Raw genomic sequence first — 20,054 nt, forward strand, 5'->3', positions numbered from 1 at the left:
TGCAACCTCACATCCTCCTCGATTTTAAAAATAGCAGAGGATATGATTGATTTTTGAGTTGCATCACCGACACTATCACATCTATTGTAATGGGATCAGAGTGTGTGACTCAAATCAGGATAACACTGTTCATTGTGACTCCGAGAACGGCCGTCTCTGTTTTGGGATGTATGGGGGTGTGGGGGATAGGGATGTGCTGTGTAATCTGTCCTTAGTCTTTTCATTTTTGCTTTCTCAGAAAAGGCAGAGTTTCTGCGTGGTGTCTAGTGAGCAGGCAGGAGGGAATAGTCAATCATAATCAACGTTGCAGTATTTCCCCCTCGCATGGCCCTGGGTGGGTTGTTTGTTTACATTGTAGTATTGTAATCGAGGGCCAGGCAATATATCAATATTATATCAATATTGATATATGAGGCTGGATATCGTGTGTGTGTGTGTGTGTGTGTGTGTGTGTGTGTGTGTGTGTGTGTGTGTGTGTGTGTGTGTGTGTGTGTGTGTGTGGTGTGTGTGTGTGTGTGTGTGTGTGTGTGTGTGTGTGTGTGTGTGTGTGTGTGTGTGTGTGTGTGTGTGTGTGTGTGTGTGTGTGTGTGTGTGTGTGTGTGTGTGTGTGTGTGTGTGTGTGTGTGTGTGTGTGTGTGTGTGTGTGTGTGTGTGTGTGTGTGTGTGTGTGTGTGTGTGTGTGTGTGTGTGTGTGTCATTTTCTGACCTTATCAACTTACCAGAACTTAGTCATTGTATCCACATTATCGTGATTAATTTCAAAACGTTCATTGTGTAAATATTTGTGAAAGCTATTCAACCCGACAAAATCAACATTGATGTATTTGGTCAAAAATATGGGGATATTTGATTTTTTTTTTTTTTCACATACTGCCTAAACTCTATTGTAATCTGCTTGATCATTTAAGCGTATTTACATTAAGCGAGTGCAGACAATGCTCTGTTTACTGGAAATTGGTCTTGTGTTCCTCAAACATTAATGCCCTATGGCATCATCCAAAGGTTGTCAGAATGATGTAATATATTGGTCATGTGGCAATACTTGCCCCACTTCCTGGAGCTGAAGTCCTCTCTATGACCACTGTCTAAAACCTGTCGCTGTTTAAACCAGTTGGATGCAGCTAGTCAGGGCAGCGTATAAACCCTTCTTTGCCAACTAGGGTCACGGTTTTACTCAGAAAAATGAGGCTGTGTTCCAAATGATGGTTTGTTGTCCTACCACAACGCCTGATACAGAGAACTAGGTTTGCATTGTGTATCCATTAAAGGTGTTCTAAGCAATGTCACGTGTGTTTTAGGCTAGAACATTTGTTGTCACATTCAGCAAACATCTCCTCACTATCCGCGAGTTGACTGTCTGAACACACTGTGAAAAAACGTCTCTGTAGACAGCCCAGGGTCAACAACGGCAACAAAAATAAACTGCCAACCTGCACCACAAAGCATACACAGTGGTCCAGCCAATAACCAACAAGAAGGATTTGGGGGTGGGGGTTGGTGCGCGGAAGCGGAGGAGGGAGGGGCAAGCTAGTCTCATTTTGTTTGAAAATACTCCTAACGTCAACAAGAAGTAACGTCACCTGACATGGCTTAGAGCACCTTTCAAGCAGAGCAGAAATTCAAAGATAGTGTAACAGTAATATCAGAAAAACTGTATTTCACAATCAAAAAGACAGATGAAAGCATGTAACAACAGTGGTCCCTATGAACCCACTCCAACCAAAAAGACTAATGTTAACAAAATGTTGTTAAATGCATCTCAGCAAAATTCACAAACTGTCATAGTAGAAAACACGGACCCAATCTGCCATCATCTAGCTGGTGCTGATTTCCACACTGATTTATAGTGCTGTTGCTGTCATAATTTAAACCTCTTGAGTGACGTCATTGTTTGTGGTTGTAGTTGTGCCTAGTTGTCAAGCGTAATGTCTGCAGGAAAATCTTTGGCCGTGTTTAACTGACTTTTACTGGGATTATATTGACGTTAAAATGCTGACTTTACTTCTTAGCACTTGGCTAAGCAGTTTGATGTCTGTGTGACGTCTTTAGCACAACTGTCATCTAGGAGGTTCCCTCCCTGCAGCCTCTCTGTGGCACTTCTGCTACAGGTGTGGTACTTTGGTCGAGGTGGTTGCGTAACATCTGCCGTCATCCTTTTCATTTACAGCTGAACTGGCATCCACAGTACAAACTGCCCAATTTTTTGTTAGAGGCAAAGTATGTGTCAAACCATTCTGAATGAAGTAGTGTGGTGCTGCAGAGACGTCCCCGGCCTACAAATTGTATCCTACAGACTACAGATCCATATAAAAATCACATTAGAAATGATTTTCATTTTTTTGATTTTAATATTTTGCAATGAGAATGATAAAATGACCATTCCCTCCAGTATTGTGACTCAAATTGCAATATCAGTCAAAAATAATCGCAAATAGATAATTTTCTCATATTGTGCAGCCTTAGTAGATAGCCAGTCTCACGCAACGTAATCAGGAGGGGGTGGGGGGACGAACATATATTGCTTTTCCACTTTAGCACAGGGATGTACCTAGAGAGTCAAATGCCCTGCTCAATCTGTCATCCACAGCCCAGTCATTGAAATGCCTCTTGCCACATGGTAGTATGGCCACGTGGAGGATGTGTATGTGGATGTAATATAGGTCAGCGTTGTGCAGCGCTGCAGTTCTCTCTGTCTCTCTGTGTGTGTGTGTCATCTGCCTGGATGACAGGCCAACTTCAGCAATCCATCTGTCAGTTCTCTTTATCTCTCTGTGATTGCATTTGTTTAAGGGAACTGTATAAAAAGATAGGGGGCTGCTCAGAATTTGCCCCAGACAAAACACCAGGCATTTATTTGGGAGGACATAACCCTCCACTGTTTCTATTGTCAACCTTCCCATGATTTTGCAGATGCCTCTCTCCTGTTTTTGTCATCAAATGTAAGATAAACCCCTTATAGAAACTAAACTACCAACCACAGAGATTTAGTTAGAAGCTACAAACATTCTGAGAGCTGAACACACAACTTTTCAAAATGTCTTTCTGTCCTGCACAGGTCCCGGTGCCCGTCAGTAGACATTCTTAATACCTTATAATGGCACGGACAAATGCTGTAGGCAGCGCTTTTTCAGTAGTAATCGCATGTTTCTAATTCTAATTTATGTGAGAGGAACAACTTTATACACACACAACCAGCCTAAATGCAAACAGAAATAATGTACGTGTTTATTTGCAAATAGAGCGGAAGTGAGACTGGATCACAAGTGGTCCCTCAGGATGCATTTGGAGATCCATTCTGCTCCTAGGTGGGAACACGCCCAACCACTTGTGATCGGATCACTCAGGACAGATGTTTAAACCAGTTCAAAACAGGCCCACAGCTAAAAGAATGTGGTCATATGTGGCCTAATCCACCTCCAAATCTGGTCTGAGTGATGGGATCTCAATGTGACCTGTGTGCATTCCCACCTGTACTTAGAGCTGTCCCCTTATTGCTGGCTCACTCAGATCGCAGGGCTTCTGGCTCTCTCCTTGTTCCACATTTCCAGTGTGGCTTAGTGTGTCAGATATGTCTGGTGGTCATTCAGCTCAGACAATTTCTCTCTCAGCCTGAGGATTATTTTTCTCCTTTTTAAAGAGCTCATCCCGCTGACTGACCCCTTAGTCACACCAGAAGGCCAAGCTAGACTGACTGCAGGAATAGTCCTTGTTGTGGGACTCCAGATTTAGTACAACTATACACCCAAAGAAGGAGAATCTTTCTAAATTTTATTTTTTTTGTGTCAAATCACTACAGAAGTTATCTCAGGACCCTTTAGAGTAGGTCTAGACCACACTCTATAATTTACGGTGTGTGTGACTATCTCCTGTTTACATTGAATCAGCAGGCAACAGTAACCAAGTGTAAAATAAACTAGCTGTCAGCGACTGAGTCCTACACTGCCACAGCAACTTTTAGACTGCGCCATGAGAATCTGGGTAGAAAAAGCTGTGTTCAAGAAAGACAACATTTGAGACCACCTTGTAGTGGCTGACTGTGTTGCCATTGCCCTCCTAGCTAAAACAAAGTGCTCTCAAAACAGTAATCTTAGGAAACCAAGAGTTTAAATCCCAGGCACTAGTGACCGTTTTCCAGTCTGTTCTCTGAAGAACAAATAATAACAAAATTACAGTGTAAAGGCCCTTGGCTTTCCCTCTATTTCAAGGAGCAAAACACAGTAAAGTGGCACACAATATATTAATTGTGAAAAATGACTCTTGTTTGAGTTTTGAGGTATTTTAAGCCACTATGGGGTTTTGCCTCACCTTCAGTTTTTGTATTTCACACTTTTCTGGTGTCTTTGTTTTATTTTATTAATTTTTTTTTTTATCCATGGACCAAAGTTAAAGTGTCTGTGTGTTTCTGTGCAGGCAAAGGAGATACTGACCAAGGAGTCAAACGTTCAAGAGGTGAGGTGTCCGGTAACGGTGTGTGGCGACGTGCACGGCCAGTTCCACGACCTCATGGAACTGTTCAAGATCGGAGGGAAATCTCCAGACACAAACTATTTGTTCATGGGAGACTACGTTGACAGAGGGTACTACTCCGTAGAAACCGTTTCTTTATTAGTATCACTTAAGGTAAGTTATCGTTTTTAAAAGTCCTCACACATTTGACCAGTTCCAAAACTGAAACTGAATGGGGGTTTTGACCATACAGCTCTGTTTGCTGGTGTTTCAGGTACGCTACCGGGAGCGCATCACAATCCTCCGAGGGAACCACGAGAGCCGACAGATCACACAAGTTTACGGCTTCTACGATGAATGCCTAAGAAAATATGGCAACGCCAATGTTTGGAAGTACTTCACCGACCTGTTCGATTATCTCCCCCTCACTGCCTTGGTAGACTCTCAGGTGAGAACTGGTTGGTTTCACAGATATGATAAATATACTTTTTGTTGTAACAGAGTTTAATGTTGCCTTGTAGAATAAAATATATAACATTGCTAGTTTGGGAATTATTAGTTCAATGATGTGATGGATACAGAAGCTGATGGTCAGAGAGAAGTATTTTTGTAATTGAATTTATTACTTATACTGAAATCATCCTCTCATCCTTCCAGATATTCTGCCTTCATGGAGGCCTGTCACCGTCCATAGATACTTTGGATCACATCAGAGCACTGGACCGTTTACAGGAAGTGCCACATGAGGTAGATGGATAATACTTCATTTTGATGTTCCTGTCCAAGCGGCTTTTAACACTTTTTAACACACAATTTTGGTTGTAAAATAACTGCCATCAACAAATGTTTGTCAGTAACTTTATCATAAACAATACTTAAAGGCAAAAAAGGAAGCATTGTGTTGAAATAGTCTTTTCTCCATAATTCAGTGCATTTGCAAATAAACATGGTGGCTCGCCAACATGCTCCCCTTTGTCTCCTGCAGGGTCCCATGTGTGACCTGCTGTGGTCGGACCCTGACGACCGCGGGGGCTGGGGCATCTCCCCTCGAGGAGCCGGCTACACTTTCGGCCAGGACATCTCTGAGACTTTCAACCATGCCAACCGCCTCACGCTGGTGTCCCGTGCCCACCAGCTGGTTATGGAGGTGCGTGTCTTATTTAAATTTACCAGGCAATTATACATTTTAGTATAATTCAGGACTGTGGCTGTTACAATACATAGACTTCCCAGATGCAGTCAAGAATTATCCACTTCAGTGGTGTTTTGTTGATTCAAGTAATGCTTAAAGAAAACTACTAAATGAGCAGAAACCAAACAAAGATTTCTCCCAACCACCACTGCTACAGAAAAGCAATAAGACAAAGGGCTGTATCACCAGCTTGAACTGTCATATACAGAATCAAAAAACATAGATTTTCCTTACAGTAGCACTTTTTGAATTGTACTGAATTATACATCTCCGGTGAATAATGCATCCGTTTCCTCCAGGGTTACAACTGGTGCCATGAGAGGAATGTGGTGACGATATTTAGTGCTCCCAACTACTGCTACCGCTGTGGCAACCAGGCAGCTATCATGGAACTAGACGACACTCTCAAATACTCATTGTAAGTATAACAAAAAACTGAGAGCTGCAGTATGTGATTGTGTATCCCTAAAAGTTAAAGCTCTGCATGATTGTGTTCTCAAATGTGTAATGCCTTAAATGATGCTTCATGTGTATGCATCATTCTAAACAATGCTTAGTAGTGAGCTTACAATATGTATGAGTTGCATTTATGATTGGTTGACAAATCTCATGTCTTTTTCTACTTTTTATTTCTTCTCCTAACCAGTTTGCAGTTTGATCCTGCACCTCGCAGAGGGGAGCCTCATGTCACTCGCCGCACCCCAGATTACTTCCTGTAAATTCTGACCTTTGACCCTTGTACAGTCAGGCCCAGTATTGCCATTATGTATGAAATTCAACCGATAACATGGATGGGGGGAGGGGGGGCTACACAGCAGTGCACATTGTATATCCACACAAAGATCTATTTAAGCATTTAGCAAACAAGAAATGTCTGTGTCTTTGAATGGACCCAAAGGTGTGTTCCATATGTATAACAATATTCATTGCTGAGAACTTGTATTGAAAATCTCCCCCGCTATGTGAAACAGTGACGTTTAAATTCCTCATTCTGTTCCTGGTGCAGCTGGACCAAATGCACCAAGGTCAAGGCGAAAATTTGCTACGTCAAATGCGGGGCTGTTTGAACTCTACATGCGATGGCCTTTATTTAGGAGATCTGAACGTGATCTATTTGCACTTTTGTAAATCTAAACAAATGTAACATATGTGAAAAGATGAATATTATTTCACACTACAGATGCTTTTTTTCCCTTTTTTTTTTGATTAAAAAAAATACAAATAAAGCCCCGAACAGGCAGGTTTTACACAAGGTTTCTTTGCCCTGTGTAACTTTTAAAGAAAGCCCTTCCTATGCAGTCACACAGCTGAGCCTGGTGCATATGATAGACAGATAATGGAGTGTTCATCCACATTCACTCGCTGACAGCCATTGAACTACCAGAGTCTGTGTTAACCAAACCATTTCAATAATAAAGATGAAGGTGGCTCCTTGATATGAATGTGTTATCTTTCTTTTCTTATGATACTGAAAAACATTTCTCTGAATGAGATTGCAACTGGTGGTCTGGCTTAGAAGGTCCCTTTTGATCTGTGATTAATAAAGAAACTGAACCACCTGGAACTCAGCCAGGGCGTAGGTCAGTCATCTGTACCGGTTGGCTGGCATTGCTAGTCTTGAAGCATGAGTTCAGGTTGTGTGGTTTGGATAGGTTTGCACACTGATGACCTCCTTGGAGAGTTACTGTAATGGTAACTAAACTGTCTCATAGTTTATCAGGTTGTCTTTGTTAATATTATTTTTTATTTATTCTTTTCAAGAAAAGCAGACATTCTATGCACACACACACACACCTACCACCATCTTGCCAGTGTGAGCACAATTCTGAGCTTTGACAGCCAATTGTAGAATGTTCGATCCTTTTCACTGTCCGTCTCAGTAAAGGATTTTGTAAGTCTTTAACTTGAAACAATGGCTTTTAAGCATTACCATATTGTAAATATGAGAGTTTTAACGTTTTGGTATATTATTAATGAAAAAAATCAATGCTGATGCAACATTTAGAAATATATTGAGCGGTTATTATGCACTTGAAGGTACCATAGACTTAGGTAATGAGGATCTGTAATAAGGAGAAAACGCCACCCCATGGATGTTTAAAGACTAACGACTTACTTTTTCATACAGTATGTTGGCTATAACGAATGCCAAAAAGGAAAAATGGTACATATGTATAACGTTACCAGAATATCATAGAAAAAAATACAAATGGCGTTCAAGTTTATTATAATCAGCTTTAAAGCCAATTAGTGTTGGAAACAGGGATGCAATCGGTGCTGGACAAAATAAATAATTATTAATCTAACCGGTTGATCATACATCGGTGGTAGATGGATATATATACAGCATACAGTGTGTACTTGACATAAGTTATGTGTGTATGTTTAAATTTATTGAAAGGTGCATGCTGTAGTATAACGTTACCTTACTGTACTTACCAACGATTGCAAAAATCACAGAATTTTCTATTGAGTGTGTTGATGTTGATTATCTCAAATAGTATCTAAAAATAATGAATTAGAATCTCCAAATAGTAATTCAGTATCTCAAAAATAATGAGATTAGATTTCTCAAAATAATTACATATTTAAAAAAAAACGAGAAACTCTCGAAATGAGATAATATCTTAAATAATCAAAATAATTAAATGATGAGATAATATCTTAAATAATCAAAATAATTACTGAGTAGATAGTATAATCACCCACAAAAATATTTCAAATTGTATAACTAGAATGTCATCCAAAAAATACAAATGGCGTGCAAGCTCTTTCAAATTTGCGATTGCACAACTCTTAGTATATTTGTTTAGTGTGTTGATGTAAAATAATAGTAGGATAGGTTGGTTAGATAAACAGGGACCCCCCCCCCTCCTTCTCCAGTATCTGACAAAGCGACAGTCAGCCTCCGGGCGGCAGGACTCACGCTCACCAGGTTGATCCAGAGACTTCCAGCCGCTATTGGTGCCTCCGAGTCTGTCAGGCCCTGCTGTTGACTACAGAGGAATTTCCCCTCTGGATCCGAGTTAAAACATTTACGGTACGTAGCTTCGCAAAGCGAAATGTATTCTTTAACATTTCGTTGACCTTTGGAAGTCGAGGTAAAATCGATCTTTAAAACGTGTTTACATTTGTGTTTGAATAGCTTCGGTGTGGTTGCTAAGAGGCCTCACTGACGTAGCGTCAGCGTAACGTCAAGCTAAGATGCTAGCTTAGTGCATGGTAATGCTAGCTGCCTGGTTCGCTTACTATTTAACCGATATTAGGGGATTGCTTTGGTTGTAAAACACATTACGAGGTGGGTATTGTAGCTAGCGTTTAACATGCGAAACTGGTGTTGCATGCATTAACGAGCACCCCTTTAGTTAATAACATAGTTAGCACGAAGGTTACCGTCGTTTAGCATGTTAACAGGTGGCTAGCTATATGTATCGTTGGTTAGCTTGGAGGTAACGTTAGCGCTAGCTAATGCTAACCATTTGTCTTTTGAATTTATATTGGAAATAACAACGCTAGCGAAGTTATTGCTAATTTATGTTTACATGTTGTATCAGGTTTATAATTATTTATGTAACGTTAGCTACTTAACGTGAATTATTATTGGCCTGGAACGTAACGTAACAGTCTAGCTAGCTATAGCGGAATAACAGACAACTTGTCAATATTAGCTTAGCTAGCTAGTGGTAGCGTTAGCAATGACCAGACGTTAAATTAAGGGTCAGCTTATACAAGTTTACTTTGTCAAATTTTGTACATTACATTTTGCCTGAAGATGAGACATGTGCAAGTTGAAGGAGATAATGGGATTTCATGTTTTACATTTTGTACCTCGTACGATTCCATGTGACATATTTAAAAAAGAAAAAACACGATTGATTGATATTTATTTTGGTATCCTTTAATGTGTTTAATAATCTTGTTGTTCTACTCTACAGATAATGCCCACTATAAAACTACAGAGCTCTGATGGGGAAATTTTCGAGGTGGATGTTGAGATAGCCAAACAGTCGGTCACAATCAAGACCATGTTAGAAGGTATAGCTATCTATTTAAATCAAAACAAACAGCTGGTGTGGTGTTATTTTTCTTTGCGCCATTGAAGTTAATTAAATAAATGCAAATTTTGCTAATTGTTACTGATGATTGATTAGATTTTTTTTCTTTATTTCCATGTCATGCACACAAGTGCCAAACCCTCATAGGCAAACATTTCTGAAAAATTAAAGGTTTACACCATATATCAACAGACACATTTTCTCTACACATGAGACATGAACATTTTGTTCCTTAACTCCTGAATATCACAAAGCGAGCTGGGTCTGGAAAATGAAGACAAATAGTTTGATTAGAATGACAATTTCAACTCATTAGCTGATGTCTGGCATTCATTGATTAACAGATTTGGGAATGGATGATGAAGGAGATGATGATCCAGTTCCCCTCCCTAATGTGAACGCTGCCATCCTCAAGAAGGTACAGAACACACTCACTGCGATACTAGACAGAAGTTTAGTGTGGTGTTTAAACCCTTCAACTAGGGCTGCACAACTATGGTCACAATGATGATCACGATTATTTTCACGATTATTCTCTAATTTAGGGGACAAAATATTTGTATTGCACTTTCACATGTAAATAAACCGAGCACTGCTTTCACTTTCATGTTGTCCTACATTCCTGACAAATCTTTGCATCAAAATGCTTAAGTTTGGCAGGGAGTAAACGTAGGCCCGGCGTGCTATACACTTTCTATGAGCGTACAGCCCATTTTAAACATCAATATCGCAGTCGATCATGTTCATTTAAATGTGGGAAGCCAAAATTGTGATCACGATTAATATTTGATTAATTGTGCAGCCCTACCTTCTACTCCAGTTTGAAGTGCAGTACTGATTAATGCCATACATACCAGTAAATTGTGTGTGTGGTGTGTGTGTTGTGTGTGTGTGGTGTGTGGTGTGTGTGTTGTGGTGTGTGTGGTGTGTGTGTGTGTGTGTGTGGTGTGTGGGTGGTGTGTGTGTGTGTGTGTGTGTGTGTGTGTGGTGTGTGTGGGTGTGTGGTGTTGTGGGTGGTGTGTGTGTGGTGTGTGTGTGTGTGGGTGTGTGTGGTGTGTGGTGTGTGTGTGTGTGTGGGTGTGTGTGTGTGTGCGCTTATCCTCCATCCCTCCCTCAGGTGATTCAGTGGTGCACTCATCACAAAGATGACCCCCCTCCTCTGAGGACGATGAGAACAAGGAGAAGAGAGGAGTGACATTCCTGTATGGGACCAGGAGTTCCTCAAAGTGGACCAAGGCACTTGTTGAACTGATTCTGGTAAATGTAGTTTACATTGACCTACATTTATCTCTGGAAGTTGACACTAATCTTACAAGCATTACCATTACAATGCTAAACCACAAACCCTCACCTATACTTTAACCAAAATATTTTTTGTTAAAAGATTTTATTTTTTTTTATTTTTTTTTAATCACCAGAACACACACGTGGAGTCAGTAACACTTCTGAAAACTTTTGGTTTTCTATAAAAAATTGTTTTTTTGCTTTAGTGTCTTTTTTTGTTTGTTTGTAAAGTTTGTGCGCATTTCTTTTGTTACCGCTCCTTTCCTGTGGTCTATTACAATCACAGCTGTAAAGGACTGAGTAATTTAATTTGGTTGACTGAGATACAAAAGAGACATAACCAGGCAGAGCATGCGAAAGGTAACCTAATCAGTGCCTGGGAGTGATTGGGGGAAATGGGTGAGAGACCAAGCTGTGGGCTTCCAGGAAGTGAAACACAAGTCGGAGTACCGGAGTGTCTGACACTTGAGTTGATTGTGCCCCCCCTGCCCCCCTCCGGCTGTTTATGTGTTTACATTCACAAAGCTAGTTGATGCTGAAGAGGGAAGGGGTCGTGACGAAGTAGCTTAGTGGGTGCTCCCATGCCAAATGAAAGAGAGTGAATGCAAATGGTGTACGGGAGGTTCAGCTGGTATTAAACAAGCATCTGGTCTTAATAAGTTAAGGGATGCAAGTTACTGGAACACAGAGATGCTCTCTGAGCTACAGTAAACCGTAACACTTAAGATGAGGTATACAGTGAAAATTGTTGAATAGCATGATATATATATATATTTTTTTTAAATTAAAGCAGTCCTCAATTATTTGTCTCAAACATAGATTAACCATGTCATATGCTACTTCAGTACACTTTGAGAACATTTTACTAGAACTAGAGAAAATTCAAGATGAAATTTAATATCTATGAATTCACATTAGATACACTACAACTGACTATCCCTGTAACAATTTGGCCACGATTTAGCACCTTGACCAAACGCGGTCTGGCCACATACTAAGTTTCCAGTCTTGTCAAACAAAATTAAAGAATTTTGTAAGGGAAGACTTCCTAAATGCTGCTACTACTTGTAGCTTTTGCTGGGCTTGCAGAAAGAGCTGGAGTTAGGTGTCTTTTGAACCTGCTGGACACTGTCTTTTTTAAGAATTTATGCCTGGCTGAGGCATCTCATCTCATCCACCTCCAGCTGTCTGATATCGTCATGATGACCACACTAATGCAGCCTCTTGCTGTTTCTATTTAGCACCATTTACTGTGTATGCGCAACATGCTTTTAATTGTCATCAGCATTATTCCTTGGCTTTTAGAAAAATCAGAGTGAAAATCACGAGTATCTCCGTGCATTGTAGTCCTGAAATGAATCAGAAACAAAACCGGCTGGTTAATTTACCTGTTAAGTGTTCATTTTCCATTTTTCTTCCAGCCTATTTCTCACTGCCATCCCTGTCCCCTAATCTTCTACATGTCACTGTTTCCTTTTTAGGCCGCCAACTATTTGGACATCAAAGGTCTGTTAGATGTCACCTGCAAGACGGTGGCCAACATGATTAAAGGCAAAACCCCAGAGGAGATCCGGAAGACTTTTAACATCAAAAATGATTTCACAGAGGAGGAAGAAGCCCAGGTAGTTTTTCCACCCGTCATCTGTCTGTTATGAGAAATAAAAAGATTACTTTGTAGTGACGCTAAACCTCATTTTAAATTCCACATTTTATTCTGTACAAGGGATCACAGCTCTGACAGTTGACCTGCCCTCCAAATATTTTGGGAAACTCATCCTGTTTTCTCTCCTCATGTCCACAGGTACGCAAAGAGAACCAGTGGTGTGAAGAGAAGTAAAGGGGAAGATCTGCCAACACTCCACACTGAAAACGAATGGTCTTTGTTATCTGGTTGCACTGGCATTGTTCATACTTGTCAATATTTACATTTAGTGTATTAAGAGCCATAGCCCCCCCCCCCCCCCCCCCCCCCCCCAATTTCTGAATACCAATAGCATGACCATTTTAACTTTCCTGTGTGTTGTCATTAATTTAAACAAAAAAGCTCTTTTCTGTTTCCACTCACATTCTCATAACAAATAGTTCTGTTTCATGGCTTTTTACCCTTAAAGATTAGAAAATGTTTCCCTATTAATCGCTGAGGTTGTCTTTTTTTTTACTGGACATGTTATGTTTTTCTTTTAGGGTAATTGATTAAATAAAATGGCTCTTTTGACAATGGAGATGAAAGATTTAATATTTTATTTTTTGCTCTGTGAATGCATCTGTTCTGTGTACCATGTTCAGAGAGGAGGGGCTGTTTTAAGGGAAAGCAAAGTTTAGGGTGGAAAGCTTTTTGCGTAATGTCCTTTGGACTCGAAAGTACTTGTGTTGTCACAAAGCTTTGGGTAACTTATTCCTAATTCATGTTTTGAATTGGAAACTTTTCTCAGATACAGCTTAGATGCTGGCTTTTGGATTGATCAAACATTTGAAGGAGTAAATAAAACTCATAAAAAGGGTGGTGTCTGTCATTTTTGTGTTGAAGGTACCGGGTGCAAAGGAACCTTTTTAATTTAAAAATGTCTCACTGAAATAATTCATAAAATACTCATGTATTTTAACTACAGTAGACATGGAAAATATATTCAAAACACTTTAATACATCAAACAAAAACAAGGAATACATTTTGAGGTGTTAAAAATACAAAGACATCTCCGAGATGTTCCCACTACTGACGTGAACATCCTCAAAATAAAACAAGCTATTTCTAGCACAAGAGCTCTCTCTGCTGGAGGAAAACAGGTCTGTTCAAAAGATCAGTTTACGGTTTGCCCACAGCATCGTAAGCTGAGTTTGAAGCTGGAAGCAGAACGGTAAATTAAAGCCTTTTTCAATTTTTGTCACACTGAAGTTGGAACATGCACAGATTGAGAACACAAAATATTTGAATGCTGCGGCAGTAACACTTGACTGAAACAAAGGAAAATTCTGTACGAGGACAAACAAAATGTATTGCTTTAAGAAATGGTAGAAACTAATTTTTTTTTTTTTGGTATTACACAATTTCTTTTTTTTTTTTTACATAAAACATATAAAAGTTTAATTATAATAGGGAATTCCAACATTTATAAAACTTTACAACACAATGCAATATAATAGTACCCATTTGGTCTCATTAGTTCATGGAGCTACAAAATGTTCAGAGAAAAAAAAAAAAATCACTGATCTTTGAGGGTTTCACCACCAGCAAAACACCTGACATCTGAAAAGTCACAAAATTCATTATTTTTTTGGAGAAAACAATACAAAAATGTAACAGCTGATATAGTGAGAGACTGAAAGTGCCTAAAAGAAATTACAAATCTTGCAGTTGGGGAGAGTCTTGTCATGTATGAGACTGGTTTGACTTTTTTTTTGTCTTTGCTTGAGGGCTGCACACAGGTAAATGTACAAAATGTTTAAAAATGGAATGAAACACAAGTTGTACTCTTGACAAAATGGCAGCTAAAAAGACTGTAGAGGCGAGGCTGTGCTGGTGAGGCTGGCCGGTTGTTGGTCTCTGCTCCCCTCTGGTTTGGTCTGAGTGATAGTGGTGGATGTAAACCTACAACACTGAACAAGAGTCAGTGTTGATGTGGTTCATTTAACAAAGAGCTCATTTACCATACATTTTGTGTGATTGTCATGGAGGTCAAAGCAATGGGCCGGGTTAAAAAAAAAAAAAAAAGAGGCTTGGGAGTTTTAGTTGTAAAATGGTTTCTCAGGAAGCAGAACTAATTGCTTTAGTTTAGTTGAACTGCAGCAGATGGAGCCAAAGAAGCACACGTCTTTAGGCACCAGATTAATTCTACCTTCAGCGCAGGTCTGCCTCGGTGTAGCTGGAGCTCTTGGTGACTGGCGAGGGTTCAATCACCAATTCAGGGGCTGGATCCTCCCAAGGATGTGGGTCCGATCGTTCAGTGGACCACCTGACGGTCTTCTCTTCCAAATGACAGCCTCACAGACTACCACATGCAGGTGTTCCTTGTCAGCAATTGGGTTCATGACCAGGAAGTCACAAATGTACAGTAGGATTACTGTATGAGTTTTGGTTTATACTAACCTTACTAACATGTGCAGGCTGCTACCAATTTACCAACGATTGATGAACCACACATCTGCCAAATATTTCCAGACGTGCAGGCTGACAAGGGTTGCCTGAATGCTTAATTAAATAATTGACAAATTAAAGGGGGTTTTGAGGAGGAATAGGCCTCATTGACTTGCTATTTATGTGTTCTTTCTAGAAACACAGACTAGCCTTTGAACTGAGACGCAGCTAGTATCTTACTCTGGGGCAATCGAGCAGGGCGGATGCAGGCTGTCACCACTGCACCACCCTGCCACACTCAGTCACTCCTATTTTATTTTAAATCTACAAAAGAGGTTATGGATACTGTGAGAATGATGGACTTCATGGCTCTGGAGGAAGCTGAGGTGAAGGGGGTCAGGGATGTGAGCGGACCAGAGTGATCACTGAGACTCTGTTAGCACTTTGAGAGAGAGTCCTGCGGCCTTGGCGGCCGACAGCGCCGCCGTCGTCGAGCTGTGCGTCTGCTTGCCGGTCAGATCCAGGTGTGTGTGGGTGTGTTTGGTTGCGGGCTGACGAAGGTCGCTGCGCTTGCCGGCAGACTGCTGCAGGGGTAAGCGCGCGTGCGAGCGTGTGTGTGCTGGCGGAGACAAGGGGAGGTGTGTTGACGGTGAGGTGGGTGGGGAGCAGCCCGGGGAGGGGGGAAGCTGGTGCTGGTAGAGACGGTGGCGGGCGGGGGACGGGGGAGAGTCTATAGCACTTAAATCTGAAGAAGTTGGGCTGGGGCAGCCTCCTCCTTGAAGGTAGCGAATGCACTTCTTTTTCCTCCTAGGGACAGTCAGAGAGAGTTATCTGTGAATAAAGTGTGGATGGTAAACGTCAGCAGGCTTTAATGAAGATGCGTCATTCACACTGATGTCAATGAAAACGGAAACATATAATGTCATAATTAACAACCGAAAAAGTGTGAGTGTCAGCCTATGTACGTATGTAAATGAAGAGTTAACGTCCAAAACATCACAAATCCATATTAGGAAATATTTTTGGGAAATTCTAGGCTCCTAACCAATTCTATTCTATAAGGCTATTGTGTCAAATAAGTGGACCTCTAAGTCACTGTCTTTTATGAGGAAAAAGTAACAACATAATTGTAATATTGCTGTCAATCTATACACTACTGATTAAAAGTTTGGGGTCACTTAGAAATTTCCATTGCACTCCATTATAGACAGAACACCAGCTGAGATCAGTTGCATTGTTTTTTAACAGGGCAGCAGTTTTCAGATTACATTATGTGCTTACATAATTGCAAAAGGGTTCTCCAACGTTTCCTCAGTTAAAAAAAAAAAAAACGATATCAGATTACTAAACAGAATGTACCTTTGAGAAAATCACTATTACTCTAGCTGGTATTCTGCCTCTAATGGAGTGGAACGGAAATTTGTAACTGACCACAAACGTTTGACTGGTAGTGTGTGTATATATATATATATATATATATATATATGAAAGATTGCATTAAAATAACATATTGGGAAATTTGCTTGTTTGATTTCATGCTGTGAATTAGATGAGAAAATCACCATGTCTCTGCTAGATTTGTGTTATGGAAACAGAGCTAAGAGGCAGGCGCTTAGCTTAGCTTAGCATAGCATAATAACTGGAATACTGAGAGCAGCCTGGGAGGATCAGCTAGCCTCGCTCTCGGTCCAAAGTTGAAGATGACACCCATCAAAACCTCACTCAGGTATCACTTTAGTTTGATCTATACACCAACAAAGCAACAATGTTCGGTTTTTGGGGGAGTGGCGTGCTGGAAACAGTTCCTAGTGAACAACATTGTGACTTCCTGGGGTTTTGTTGTGACCTTGAGGTTGCCAGGCGACCAGCAGAAATGCTGCACAGATGGATAAACGGTTGCTAGTAAATAGTTACAATAGCTCCCTCTAAAACAATTTTTTTTGTTGCATTTATGTCTGTGTTTCAATTAAACAAACAAGAAAATAACAAAATAGTTACTGAGAATTAAAAGGCGGTAGGTGTATTTTTAACTCTGGAGAGATTCAGGTAAGCTTTTCCCCCTTGTTCCTATTCGTTGTGGTAAGCTAATTAATGAATAATTTGTTATTTGAGAACAGGGAATAGCACCTCAGTTTATAATGACATTTATAATAACACCTCAAATGACTTCTGATTTAATTGCTACTAATTACTTTTGTACTATTAGTCTTAAACAATGACCTCCTCTTAAATAGGATAACAATATTGCATCCATCTAAAAGGCAAACAGCAGTAATATGCTTTGCTTTGTGAGGTGTCATACTTAAAAGCAGACTTGTGTTCCTCCGATCGCAGCATCAAAGCAGTTAACAGGATCCCATGATCATTACCAGAATATGATATGAGTCACCAGGTTTAACCGCAAGGAAAGGCGCTAGGCCATATTTAGAGAGAGAGACAGAGGGAGACAGGGAGGAAGAGTGTAATAGAAAGTGATTTCTAAATGTCAGAGTTCACCATCAAACGCCGCCTGTTACCACATCGTATGAATGGAGAGAGTTGAAAGCAGAAGAGCATGAGAACGGCGTCAAAATGCAACGCTGCAGGGAGTGTGTGTGTCTGTGTTGAGCTGTGGCGATAAGGATTTGCTCTAACCACATTCACCCCCCTTTGTTCTATCAAACTGAAAGGCGCACACACACACTTCGAGTTCCATGACGTGATGGTGGGGAAGACGACGGGGTTGCTACAGCGCTGTGGTGGTAGAAGCTTTTCTGCAGAACCACACTGATTCCTGACTCCTGCAGCTCAGCGGTCGACCCGCGTCTAGTGAAATCCTGTTGCGACTAAAACAGAGGAGGTGACGGTCTCGGTCTTATTACAGAGAAACTGAGGTCAGGAAACACTGGGATCAATGTAGCTGTGGTAGTTAATAAGCCTTAGGTAGGTTTGGATGGACAGCCCTGACAGATAAATAAATCTAACACCCTGTGTTGCCGGGGTTAAATGGTTATAATAAAAATATATACTAAAAATAGTATTCCAGCTCACTCAGCCTAACCCTTTGTCACAGTGAGGAAACTGGGAACTTCTTAGCTTTAATTCCTAATTACAACCAAGAGAGAAAAATGGTTGCTAGCATTATCTAAATAAGATAAATAAAACTTCATCTACTTATAAATATTTGCATAGTTTTTCATAGTTGCAAACTGGTATTAATTGCTAATGCTTATGTAAGGAATACTACCCAACAAGCTCCCTTATTATAATCACTTCATGTTTTTTGTTTTTTGTGTGTGTTCTCAGCAGAAGTCTAGACCCAAATTTACAAGTTGCATTAACAAGTTTGACATTTTTCCTTATAGGAACGTCTGACCTTCGCACATTTTACGGCACAAACCTGAACTGAATTCATAAATATGTTGTATGTATATTAGAGGTTCAATTCTGTAATGAAAAGGGCAAAAACGGTCGCAGGAAGAAGCAGAGAAAGATTCTCTCTGATATCACTCCACTGACATGTAGGAAGGGTTTTGTTTTGAGTACCAGAGTGCTATTCCCCTTTGACCACATTACCTTTACAGGGCAGAGCCCAAACCACCTCTGAACTCTAGACCTCTGACCTTAGGCGAGGCATCACGGGGGAAAACACCTGTGATGCCTCGCCTAAAGTCAAAGCAAACGTTTTTTGGACCTGACAATCTAACTGATCATGGAACTGTAAACCTGACAATAAACCCCTGAAACCCTGAAATAAGGAGCCTAATGCTACTGACTTAAAGTTATTTAAATTTTACTGCAAGAGTGGGTTTTTTTGTGATGTTTTGATATTTTTTTTCAACTGTGAAAATTAGTCCTTATTGCATTTCTTTTACTAGTATGCAACTTCATATCCATGATTATGAAGTTAGTGACAGACGCATGCAGAGATCAGGCTGGATTTCAGCTGGACAAACATTCTTTGAAGGCGGAGCTTGTCTTGAGGCAGCCATAATCTTATTGGTTGAGTTAATCACCAGTGGGTAGAGCTTGGTGACTTAAGTAGTGACTAAAGACTCATGAAAAGGCTGAAGGGTGAGAGAGGAAGATAGTAAATGGGTAAGGCCTTGTGAATTTGATCAGAATAAGGAGATTATTACCATCTCCAGAGCAGCTCCGCCTTTGAGAAACATTACAACTACTATGACTCTATCGGAGGAAAGTGATGCACTGACGGACAGATGGTTCAATGGGAGGAAAGATGGGGTTTGTTTGTTGTACCACAGCAGTGCAATGCTAGGGGGCGGGTAGGGGTTTGGTACACACCTGCAAGGACCGCACCAGTCCGTTTGTTGGTTGAGGCCGAAGCGAGCCCGGCATTTCTTAGGAGAGCCCGGGTCTGAGCACAATGCACAGCATGCACAAACCAAAGGGAGGAAAAGTAAAAGTAGAGAGGAGCAGAAGAAGAAGAGGAAAAGGGGTTAGAGAGGGCGAGAAAAGACGGAGGAGAGATAAAGCCAAACGAAGAGAAAAATAAATAAATAAAGAGACACAAATGCATGTCAGCGCAGGAAAAAGCACCAACAAGGCTGTCCGTTCAAAGTCAAACTGTTAGTAGCCGGTTATTGCACAGCAAAAATAACCACACAACTTAGTTTAAAAAACAGTCAGACATCCTGGAAACAGGCTGTTAGGACGTACAGAGAGAGACAGAGAGAGCAATGCCATGCTATGACACTCTGTTAGTACAGGATTTTAAAAGGTTTTCACTTTCTGGCAAAAAAGCAGTCATAAACAGCTTTATCTCAGGAGGTCAGCCCTCCTAAAATCCAGAAATACACTTTACTGCTGAGGCTGACGTTGGGCCCGATACTAAAATATTGAAATCAGAGTTTTTTTGTTGAAAATCTGAGTTAATGTATATATTTTTCATCACCTGTAACTTTTAAAATGGAGCATCGCTTTAATTCAAGAGGCACTACACTCGCGATACACTCATGCTTGCAATGTCATTATCATTAATGCTTCACCACCAGCTGCCCCCCC

General features: G+C 40.5%; 3 protein-coding genes across 17 annotated transcripts in view; 2 read left to right on the forward strand and 1 right to left on the reverse strand.

Annotated features, from left to right (window-relative positions):
- Nucleotides 1-7,074, forward strand: part of ppp2cab (protein phosphatase 2 catalytic subunit alpha b) — a 9,512-nt gene extending 2,438 nt beyond the window's left edge. The window contains exons 2-7 of the mRNA XM_032533114.1: nt 4,411-4,620; nt 4,721-4,894; nt 5,104-5,193; nt 5,432-5,593; nt 5,938-6,056; nt 6,285-7,074. Coding sequence (XP_032389005.1) covers nt 4,411-4,620; nt 4,721-4,894; nt 5,104-5,193; nt 5,432-5,593; nt 5,938-6,056; nt 6,285-6,357 — 828 coding nt within the window. The 3' untranslated portion in view covers nt 6,358-7,074. The remainder of the gene's footprint in view (nt 1-4,410; nt 4,621-4,720; nt 4,895-5,103; nt 5,194-5,431; nt 5,594-5,937; nt 6,057-6,284) is intronic.
- Nucleotides 7,075-8,413: 1,339 nt separating this feature from the next.
- skp1 (S-phase kinase-associated protein 1) lies at nt 8,414-13,478 on the forward strand. The gene is given in 9 exon segments (XM_032533131.1): nt 8,414-8,678; nt 9,574-9,673; nt 10,038-10,111; nt 10,811-10,850; nt 10,853-10,879; nt 10,882-10,935; nt 10,937-10,950; nt 12,459-12,599; nt 12,779-13,478. Coding segments are annotated over 8 exon segments (483 nt in total). The 5' UTR covers nt 8,414-8,678; nt 9,574-9,576; the 3' UTR covers nt 12,815-13,478.
- A 119-nt stretch (nt 13,479-13,597) lies between these two features.
- The window catches only part of tcf7 (transcription factor 7), a 71,405-nt gene continuing 64,948 nt past the window's right edge, over nt 13,598-20,054 (reverse strand). For 8 of the 15 annotated variants that reach the window (XM_032533122.1, XM_032533117.1, XM_032533120.1 and 5 more), the window contains 2 exons: nt 19,335-19,407; nt 13,598-15,857 (listed from right to left, as the gene is read on the reverse strand). In XM_032533122.1, coding sequence (XP_032389013.1) covers nt 15,473-15,857; nt 19,335-19,407 — 458 coding nt within the window. In that variant the 3' untranslated portion in view covers nt 13,598-15,472. Of the gene's footprint in view, nt 15,882-19,334; nt 19,408-20,054 lie in introns of all 15 variants that reach the window. The other 7 variants (XM_032533128.1, XM_032533126.1, XM_032533125.1 and 4 more) reach the window with 3 other exon arrangements.

This window comes from Etheostoma spectabile, chromosome 13 (assembly GCF_008692095.1).
Source record: "Etheostoma spectabile isolate EspeVRDwgs_2016 chromosome 13, UIUC_Espe_1.0, whole genome shotgun sequence".
Lineage (NCBI taxonomy): Eukaryota > Metazoa > Chordata > Actinopteri > Perciformes > Percidae > Etheostoma > Etheostoma spectabile.